The sequence below is a fragment of the Lactuca sativa genome, chromosome 8, assembly GCF_002870075.4.
Source record: "Lactuca sativa cultivar Salinas chromosome 8, Lsat_Salinas_v11, whole genome shotgun sequence".
NCBI classification, from domain to species: domain Eukaryota; kingdom Viridiplantae; phylum Streptophyta; class Magnoliopsida; order Asterales; family Asteraceae; genus Lactuca; species Lactuca sativa.
Genome location: NC_056630.2, coordinates 105,241,147 through 105,252,326, shown reverse-complemented (window position 1 = coordinate 105,252,326; position 11,180 = coordinate 105,241,147). Strand labels below are relative to the sequence as shown.

The 11,180-nt window shown below is 34.3% G+C and overlaps 1 protein-coding gene across 2 annotated transcripts; it reads left to right on the top strand.

The window, feature by feature from the left end:
* The first annotated feature begins 824 nt into the window (after positions 1–824).
* Positions 825–3,757, top strand: LOC111888642 (cold-responsive protein kinase 1). Of its 2 annotated transcripts, none has more exons than XM_023884767.3 (7): positions 825–1,386; positions 1,872–2,048; positions 2,147–2,277; positions 2,381–2,594; positions 2,694–2,925; positions 3,009–3,159; positions 3,292–3,757. In XM_023884767.3, the coding sequence occupies exons 1-7, from the start codon at positions 1,368–1,370 to the stop codon at positions 3,646–3,648; spliced, it is 1,281 nt and encodes a 426-aa protein (XP_023740535.1). In that variant the 5' UTR covers positions 825–1,367; the 3' UTR covers positions 3,649–3,757. The 2 variants fall into 2 exon arrangements, with proteins under 2 accessions (XP_023740535.1, XP_023740536.1); XM_023884768.2 differs by having other exon boundaries at positions 826–1,386; positions 1,875–2,048.
* The last annotated feature ends 7,423 nt before the right edge of the window (positions 3,758–11,180 follow it).

Below are 11,180 nucleotides of genomic sequence, written 5' to 3'. Positions count from 1 at the left end.
CGTATCATCATGTCATATTAACACCACATAACCAAATAATACATAAAAAATATGGTTATAATATAATTAATACATATGGTTTTTAAATATGAAAAATATATTTATACGATTTCAAATGTAATAAAAATTATTTATATGGTTTCAAATGAAACAAAAAACTAAACAAAATTGAAAAAAATAAGAAACAAAAAAATTGAGTGTCAAAATTTAAAAAAAAAAATGAAAAATTAGTGTCAAAATTGAAAAAAAAAATGTCTTTTGTAATATTTTTTCAATTTTGACACCTTAGCATTCAATGTGAGAATGTCACATCATTAAAACTGACATATTATCATGTCACGTCATCAGACAATCGGGTTGACTGGCCAAGTCGTCGGAATTGTAACAAATTGAAAAAAAAACATTGTCAAATTTGAGAAAAAAATACAATATTAAATTAGAATTGTGATGTAATGTTTTCTTTTAACTATATTACAATTATAGTTTTATCTTTTAATTTATTTATTACTAGGTGTAAAACTCGTATATTATACGGATTGATTAAATAAAAGATTAAATACTAAAAACATTAAGTATTTTTTTAAATAAAATTTAAGATAAGGAATGAAGAAACTATTAATTATATTCAATATTTTACATATTACATATATAATTATATAAGTATTATGTGACTTTTTAATTTAAAATTAAAAAAAAACTACAAATTGACATGAAAATATTATTTATTTTATTTTAAATTTAAAAATATAATAAAATAAAAGTGTCAAAAATTATGAAAGATTAAATATATCAAAAGAATCTTAGACTTATAAGTTAGAAAAAAAAAAGAGTAAATGAAGGAAAGAAGAAACAAACAAACGAAAAAGAGCAGAAGGGAAGCTTCAAAAGCCAAGAGAGATGCTTTCCGGTTCTGAACAATTCTATGGTCAGTTGGTCACTGCTACTGCTGTCGCTACAAGTCCGAGATCAGGATAACAATCTTCCCGTTTCCCCCAATTAATATCATTATTCTATTCGCAAATCCAATCACACCTTAACAACTATTTTCCTTCATGATCCTGACCCCTTCTGCTGATTTGCCGTCTTCAACAACAAGACAATCCTTTTGTAGTTTTTTACTCAACTCCATACACCCTTCTTCAGATACACTACACTTTGAAATCTCCGATAATATGTTATTCTGCTTCTATCATCTCGGCTTTGTCGTTAGTCACCTCCCCTTTTCTCTGTTATCTGTCTCGATATTTGAAGACAAACAAAAAAAGTTATTGGTATCGGAGAAGCTAGTTTCTCAACTTACTCGCCATTTTATCCCTGCTAATGAGGTATTGGAGGATATAGAGACGATAACGATTGGATAAGGAGAAATGCGTCGCCTACTTCAAGGTATTTATCATGATTCTCATTGTACATTCCTAGTTTGTGCTTTTTTTAGTTTTTATTGAGTAAATGCGCAATTGGAGAACTTTAAACAAGCACCTGGTGTGCATAGATTTGATATAAAAAGATATCTGATTCACTTACTCTTCAAGGATTTGTGTCGTCTTAAGTTGGGATTTCAATGTTTGAGCTATATAATGAATTCCTATTGTCATGGAATTTCAAGAAAATGATCTTGTTCATCTTCTAAAAGACATGGGTTAACAGCTTACAACTTGTTTACCTTCTTTCTTATTCAAAGTAGTCATTAATATTTAAAGTATACAGCATTACAAGGTTCAAATTTAGTACTATAATCCATGTCAGCTTCTAAGACACTTGGTAATTCAAGATTCTAACTGTATGTTAAATTAAACTGTAATGAAGATATGTCCATAATATTATCGAAAGTTGCTTACTTGATAAGAACAGAATATTATCTTTCTTTAAAGCAGAAGAAACACTTCAGGAAGACAACTTATCTATGAAGCATCACACATGGGGCGTATTCTTCATCATCGGAGGCTTAGTCTTGTTCCTAATTTTGCTGATTATTATTTTTGCCTTCCGGAAATCAATCAGAACAGCACAACTAGGAAAGTGTGTAAAACGTGAAGACAGCTGTAAAGGTTGTATTTTTATCTCAATATGTTTTCCATATTCTATAATTTATGATCTTTAAGGTTCTTTGTGCATTGATAACTAAATATTCTCTTGAGAACTGCAGCTGCAAAAGACTATTTTAGTGGAAAACTTCAAACAATAAGCTATTTTAGCTTTCGAACATTAAAGGAAGCATCTAAGAATTTTGATGAGTGTAATCTTCTTGGAGAAGGTGGATTTGGACCTGTGTATCTGGTTCGTTCCCTTGAAATCTACTTTGATCAATATTATATATATATATTGAAAAAATTATAGCCGATTGGTTTAAGATTAAGTAAATTAAAGTGGTTTTTTATAGGGTAAGTTACAAGATGGAAGATTGGTTGCTATAAAAAAACTCTCTCTTGAAAAATCACAACAAGGAGAAGAAGAGTTTCTTGCAGAAGTGAGAATGATCACAAGCATACAACACAAGAACCTTTTACGCCTTCTTGGTTGTTGCTCTGAGGGACCTCAAAGAGTACTTGTATATGAATACATGAAGAACAGGAGTTTAGACCTCATTATTTATGGTAGTATAACACTATAATACACCTTAAATTCAATTCTAACATCATGCATTAGAGTTTAGACGCTTATTTTGTTTTTAACCATTGATTCTATAAAAATAGGAAAAAGTAACCAATACTTGAATTGGAACATGAGATTCCAAATTATATTGGGAATTGCTAGGGGTTTACAGTATCTACATGAAGAGTCACACCTCAGAATTGTTCATAGAGATATTAAAGCAAGCAATATTCTCCTTGATGGAAATTTTCAGCCAAGAATTGGAGATTTTGGTCTTGCTAGATTCTTCCCTGAAAACCAAGCTTATCTCAGTGCCACATTAGCTGGAACATTGTAAGTTTTTTTTTTTTTTAATCATTAAGTGTTGTCTAAATAAAAAGTATTTGAGAAAATGACAAGGTTTTTGTGATTTGTAGAGGTTATACAGCACCTGAATATGCAATCAGAGGGGAATTATCTGAAAAGGCTGACATTTATAGTTTTGGAGTTTTGGTTCTTGAGATTATTAGTTGCAGGAAAAATACTGATCTTACACTGCCATCAGAAATGCAATACCTCCCGGAATATGTAATTTTTTTTATTTACAATTCATTTAATAGATTCAAATTCTTCCAAAAAAATTCTACAATCCAAATGCCTTTTCATTGTTAACAACAACACACACTTGATTGACTAGTTTGCATGTTTTTATGATGCAAGGCATGGAAGCTATACGAGAGGTCAAAATTGATTGATCTCATAGATTCAAGAATGCAAAAAGATGGTTTTTCAGTAAAAGATGTTATGAAAACAGTTCATATGGCATTATTATGTCTTCAATCTCATCCAAACATAAGACCGGCAATGTCAGAGATTGTGGCAATGTTGACTTGGAAGGTCGAAATGGTAAAATCACCATTAAAACCGACCTTCTTGCACCATAGACAACAACCAAAGGGTGAAGTTTCTCGGGAAACTATCTCGGATAGTTTTCCTTCTACTCTTGAAACTGAATCACCTTCATTGACTCAACCTCCAAACTCTAGAGATTTTGATGTTGGTGAAAGTATAGTTTAAAAAATGGTGGTTTATGATGACAATTTGTTTATGTTTGTTTGATTTGTAAATGTGATTCAAACTCAAAACTTGTAGTTATTTTAAATAATTTCTAGCTAAGGTTTGACCATTTTTTTTGTCCTTTAATACTTATTTATTCTTCTTGTGCATTGATTGTAAGCTTGTAAATGAATAGCAATGTATGGTGGAAAGGGTAGAAGAAGAATGATATATTTGTGTATATAACTTTTAGCAGACACAACTTTTTCAAAAAGAAATAAAAAATAAAACCTTTTAGCACACATTTAACCACTCATGTAGTACATGGCAAAGTGTAAACTTTGTCCACATATATATATATATATATATATATATATATATATATATATATATATATATATATATATATATATATATATATATATATATATATATATATATATATATATATATATATATATATATATATATATATATATATATAGGTCATCTTAACTTTTGGTTTTGTGCTTATTTGGTCACTTAACTATTTTTAAGTTTTAAAAGGTCATCAAACTTTTGAATTTGTGCTCATTTAGTCACTTAACTTTTGGTTTGGTCACATTTAGTCACTTAACTTTTAGATTTGTGTTCATTTGGTCACCTAACTTTTAAAATTTTGCTCATTTAGTCACCGAACTTTTCAAAAAATTTGAAAGTTTAGTGACCAAATGAGCACAATTTTAAAAGTTACGTGACTAAATGTGACCAAACCAAAAGTTAAGTGACTAAATGAGCACAAAGGCAAAAGTTTGATGACCTTTTAAAACTTAAAAAGAGTTAAGTGACCAAATGAGCACAAAACCAAAAGTTAACTGACCAAAAATGACCTAAACCCTATATTATATATATATATATATATATATATATATATATATATATATATATATATATATAAAATCATTTGTTAAGCAATAAAAAATTTATGTTCCACATTAAGCACTTTGGAGCTACGTATAGAATTTCCCAAATTAAATAGTTCGTAACCCATTTATTGTACTTTTGAAAATAATGATGTTTTGTTAAAAAAAATCAAACAGTATGTTACTCATTTATGACATTAACCTTTATGTTTTGGTTCTATTTTATGTTATGTATATTATGTATGCTTTTATGTAATATGAAAAGAAGTTGTTAATGGAAAGTTAAAGAAATATTTAGTTATGAAGTATAGAATTGGGGAAAATGTAGAGTTGATGAAGAAATCAACTCCTTTATTGGAAAATTGTGTTATTTAACTTGTCTAGCTAGATCATTAAATTAGCTTTGAAATGATTTAGAATAATTATGGAACTCAAACCAATAGATCCAAAGTGATACCAAGTGTTTTAGTTTGGAAAATAGATAATCATGGACTTTGGAATGGAATTGTCATTTCCATTATTAGTTGTGAGCTATTGATTCAATGAGAATGCATTATGATCATGGAGTTAGTCTATAAAGTATCTTATAAGATCATAGTATATGAATGCATGAATTAGTTTAGGCATGGAAGGACATTGGTGCAAAAATGTCATTAACTCCTTTAGTTGAGCTTTTAGAAGCAATGTCATAACATGTGTTTTAGCTCATGGACTTAATGGAATTAGAAACCCTATATTTCCATGGATGGATCATTTATTCAATTCATAATGGTTTCTAATGCTCAATACAACATCTAAACATCATATCATGATCCATAACTTGATTTTTCTAGTAACATTTCACTTAGAGTTCATACTACACATGTTTCCAAACTCCAAAACATTAATGGATTGAAGGTTTGTGCTTAGACTACGTATAGAACACTAGAATGTGTAGGAATACAGCTTATAATAGACAAAGAGGATAACTAATGTAACACCCTGTTTTGAATTGTTTCCAAATTCAAGGTTGTGACCCAAAGATCAGTTATCATAAGGCTACGGGCCTTGGGGAAGGATATATTTAGACCCATTTGGGTATGGTTAACGTAGATTAGGTGACTCAAGAGTTCGGTTTGTGTTTTCGAGCCCAAAGGTATAACCGTAAATGACAGTTCGGGCCTTTTATGAATTTTGGATTTAAGTTTGAAAAGTTTTAAGGAAAAAGTGAGTTGATAGAAGTGTAGAGCTTCTCATTACCTTTCCTGGGATATAAGGATCGTCGAAATCGGAATTAAAACGAAGAAGTTATGGCCTTCGGAAGTTTTGTGGTTTTAGGGCTAAGCCTAGTACGTTGGGCGTACTAGGCAGGAGGATCGCGGGTGCTCTTTGGAGTACGTTGGGCGTACTCCAGTCAGGTGCAAACCCTAATTTTGGGTCTTCGACCCTATTTAATGGCCTTAACTCAACTCCAAACCCTCTTACCTTCAGCATCTATCCCATTAAACCCTAAATATGAAACCCCAGCCTCCATTAGAGTGATTCTTGAGTTCTTGGTATGCTTTCATGTGTTTTGGTGCTCATTGAAGAAGAAGGAGCTTCTTGAAGGAGAGTTGGATTGTTTGGAGCTTGTAGATCCAGGCTTAGTTTTCCTTTCTACATCTTCTGGAGGTATAAAATCTCAATCTTGATGGCTTCTTGGTATAGATCTAGTTTTGGGTGGTATTTTATCATGTTTTTGTCACATGGTTGTGGTTCTTGTGAGTAGAAGTTACTCCATAACCTTTGAGCCTCATATTTGGTCCTTGTTGAGGTTATTAAGTCATAAAGTTTAGATCTTGTGGAGTTTTATCCCTCCATACAAGTATTGGTGACCTTTTATGAAGATTAGGAAGCTTAGATTATGGTTTGGACCTCATTAAGCCGTGCAAAGTCATAAAGTCAGGAACTTTATGAATTAAGACACCTCTTAAGGGCCAGATCTGTGTTTGGACGTTCTTGTCTTAACCATTAAGAGCCTAATGGTGAGTTTTCGCCCTCTAACAAGTAAGCTCAACGTAATGCATGGATCAAACTTCACGACTTGTAAATGGTGCATCGGTGAGCATTACGTGGGGCATACGAGTTCAGTATATGGGGTATACTACTGAGATGCTCATTTTAGGCCTTTGGGCCTTGGGCCTTTTAGGATTTGGGCTATGAGGTGTTAGACGAGTTATATGAAGGGTAAAATGGTCTTTTACCCTTTAGGAAGACAAAATATAGTTTGGGCCTCAGGACTCTATTTGGGCTTGGTCCATCAGTGGGCCTAGTTTGGGCTTAGGCCATTATTGGGCCGCATGATTTATGGGCTTCACCTTAAGAATGTAACTTGGGATGGTATTGATTGTGTCCAGTGGGTGGAGCCGTTGTGCAACAGACTTGGGTGCGAGATTTGCTATCTTTCGATTGAGGTTAGTCTTCTCACTATGCTTGTGGGTCGAAGGCACCAATTGATGGGTTTTGAGCAAAAGAACATCCTATGTGCACATGCAAAACCCTAAAGCTTTGGATCTAGGTTTCTTTATTATACATGCAATTTATCCAAAGCTTGCAAACCCTAATCTAACATACTATGAAAACGAGATCTATAATAAAACAAGTTTAGATGATACCTTTCAATAGTTGCAAGAATCTTCAATCTTCAAAAGCTTAGTATCACAAGTGTAATACCTCTAATGGCTTACAAACACCAAGGCAAGAAGATGGTTTAGAAGAGAGAAGGAGAGAGGCACAATTTCGGCTATGGGAACTCTAGGTTTTCTTCTAGTAGCCGAAATCTATAGCCCTGGGGTCCCTTAAATAGCTGAGCTGCTAGGGTTTTAGTCAAAACCCTAATTGGATGACTTAGGCCCTAAGCAGCTTTAAGCAACTTCTGGAATAAGGCCCCTTTGACGAAATTAGAGTGGGCTTCCACTCTAAATTTCATCCCCCCTTATATCCATAAGGATTCACAACCCAAAATCAATTATCATATAATTGACAATACTAGTCCCCTTTATTTAATTAATCTCTTTTAGCCACAAAATTAATTATTGACCAATATTAATTAAACTGTATGATTTCTCTTTTTAATATATTATTCATATAATATATTAATAAACCATAATAACCTCTCTCTCTCTCTCTCCATAAATCATCCTGTCCAGTTGCTTTGGTGAAGGAAACCCAAAAGGACCATGCACAACCGGGTCAAGTACATACCAAATATAGTTACGGGCTTAGACCATATTTCAACAGTCTTCCACTTGGATAAGTCTAGTAACTATAAATGTAAGTATGACTTCAGGATCCGATTAGCAATCGTAGCTCTCAAAGACGTTGTCGAACTCTGATCTTATCAGTAACATGTCCTTTAGATAAGGGATCGTACATTCCTCCATTCTCAAGATATCGTGCGGACAATTACATGGAACATAGTCATACTTATTGTCCAACAGTTTGTTTCTCAATCTCTGATTTGTCTAACATAGAACTTAATTGAACACATCAATTCAGTCCTGAGCGGGCCCGACACATAAGTCATGCCAAATCATCGAGGGGCCCAGATATCGCTTTTACCCTCTTAGGATGAAAGGAACAGATAAACTTCGACTTATATGCATTTACCATTCACTCATCAAATCATGCACAACAATGCGTTTTATAACATCAAGTTACTAATGCGTTTACACATTATCAATGCACAACCAACTTGCAAACAATAAACCATATATTTAGGTTTCAAGACCATATGATATTATCGTCTTACGATCACTCGTGACAAATTCCTTGAAGTGATACCAGCAAGCGCGGGTTTAATCCAATGCTCAAATATTATTCATAAGCACTCATGAACATTGCAGCAAACTTTTACTATGTCTAATACACTTCAGACAGTCTACAAACCAACTCATGACAGTCTTCTTTCATACCTACTTCCAAAGCACGAGCGACTGTGGATTTTTCGAATAATCTTATTATTCAGGAAGTCAAAACATGCATAGTGAAACAATAGGTAAATAATTAACACAAGACAGTAACTTTTCTCAAAAATAATACTCATTTATTTAATCATCAAATGTTAATTACAGCTTATCTATTACACGTTTCGAAGTTATCTAATCTAAACTAATATTGTCCTTCAGCCCAATGCTCCTAGCGTGATGCAAGTGCTTAACCCTACTCAGTCCCTTTGTAAAGGGGTCTACTGGGTTATCCTCCGACGATACCCTCTTCACTACGAGGAGTCCCTCTTCCACCCGATGTCTAATAAAGTGATATTTCATGTCGATATGTTGGGATCTGCCATGATCCCTCGGTTCCTTGGTCAAGGCAACCGCACCTTCGTTATCACAGAAAATTTCCATAGGCTCCTTTACGGCTGGAACAACTCCAAGGTATCTGATGAAGTTCTTCAACCATATTGCCTCCTTTGATGCTTCGTTCATTGCTATGTACTCTGATTTGCACGTTGAATCAGCTACGGTTTCCTTCTTGGAAAGCTGGCATCACTATATCCTCGCACCCTTAAGTCATCACTCCCACCGAGGACTAGGAACCATTCCTTGGTCCTCTGAAGGTACTTAAGAATATTCTTGAATGCGGTCCAATGTGCTCTACCAGGGTTCACTTGATATCTGCTGACCATGCTCAAAGCGAAGGCCACATCAGGACGAGTACAAGTCATAACATACATGATCAAGCCAACTGCGGAAGCGTAAGGTACTCGACTCATTTCTGCTATCTCAGCCTCGATACTCGGACTTTAAGTCTTACTCAACTTTGTATTGCTTTGGATCGGTAACTCCCCTTTCTTGGAATTCTCTATACTAAAACGCTTTAGTACCTTATCCAAGTAAGTATTCTAACTAAGTCCTATTAGTATTTTACTCCTGTTTCTCACTATCCTTATTCCCAAAATATAGTCAGCCTCTCCGAGGTCCTTCATAGCGAAGCACTTCCCAAGCCACGACTTAACCTCCTGCAGGTCCGGGATTTCGTTTCTTATGAGTAGTATGTCATCGACATACAATACGAGGAAGCTAACTATACTCCCACTGGCTTTGACATATATGCATGACTCATCCTCGTTTCGCAGGAAGCCAAACTCTTTGAGTTTCTCGTCAAAACAAAGATTCCATCTGCGAGATGCTTGTTTCAATCCATAAATGGACTTTTCAAGCTTACACACTCTATTAGGATGCTTCGTATCGACGAAACCCTCTGGCTGAATCATGTAAACATCCTCAACCAACTTCCCATTAAGGAAAGCGGTTTTGACATCCATTTGCCATAATTCATAGTCATGAAATGCAGCAATGGCTAGCATCACCCTAATAGACTTTATCTTCGCAACCGGTTAGAAGGTCTCATCATAGTCAACTCCGGGAGTTTGAGTAAAGCCCTTCGCAACCAATCACGCCTTATAAGTGTGTACTTTCCCATCCATGTTGGTCTTCTTCTTGAAGATCCACTTGCACCCGACCGTTTTACTGATGGGTTTTGAGCATTCTAACACTCCCATGGTGTACATGCAACCTTAGAAACCTTGGATCTATGTTTTACTAAGATACATGCAAATTTGATTTTTCCAAGGTTCTTATCCTAACTAGCATGGCATAGGGTACTTGTAATATAAAAGCTAGTAGAATAACATACCTTTATTGTTGCTTGGATTCCTTAAGAACTTTGTGAGCCTAGCACCCCAAATGTTTCACACAACACCACAACTCTTGGAATAACTTGAGAGAAGCACACTATCACTCAAAATCGGCTAGCCCTCCTTGTTCTTAACTATGTGTCGATTTTGCTAGCCTATGGAGTCTTTATATAGTGTGTCACAAGTAGGGTTACACCATGTAAAACCTAATTGACATGGCTTTTCATTTCCTCCATGATCCATGGGTTTTAACCTCCATGGAGCACCATATGGGTTTTAGCCTAATCCAATAAACCATGGATCATAAGCCCACTATATAAGAATGGATGATTTACACAATCAATACCTATATATTTAATTATTCTCCTTTTTATCACAAAATTAATTCCAAGTTAATTCTTGATCAATACTAATTAAATAATATGATTTCATATTAATATATTATAGCTTATAATATATTAACAAATCATAAGTGTCTTTTTTCTCATTTTTGTCTATCTAATTATCATGATGTCATGCAACCCAAATGGACCATGCCAAACCGGGTCAAGTACATACCAGAAATAGTTATGGACTTCGACACCTTATCCAACACTTACAACCTGGCACATTGTCAACCAAATTCCAAACTTGGTTGTCATATATGGACTGAATCTCGCTTTCCATAACCTCTTTCCATTTCGCACACTCTGGGACTTCCATGGCTTCCTTATAGTTGTTAGGTTTGCCCAAATTTACTAGTGTACTATCACTAATAAACGTATCCCCTTCAGTATTAATATGGAAACCATAAAACTGGGGTGAAACTATAACCCTTTCGGAACGTCTAAAAGGTAATGACTTGTCAACCAGTTCAACAGGAGTTTCCTCCTCAAGTTGAGGGCCAGTGTTAGAGGTTCCTTCATCGTTTGATTCTTGAAGTTCTTCATAATCGATTTGCCTCCCACTGTCCCCATGGATTATAAGTTCTCGCTCTCGGAACACCCCTCTCC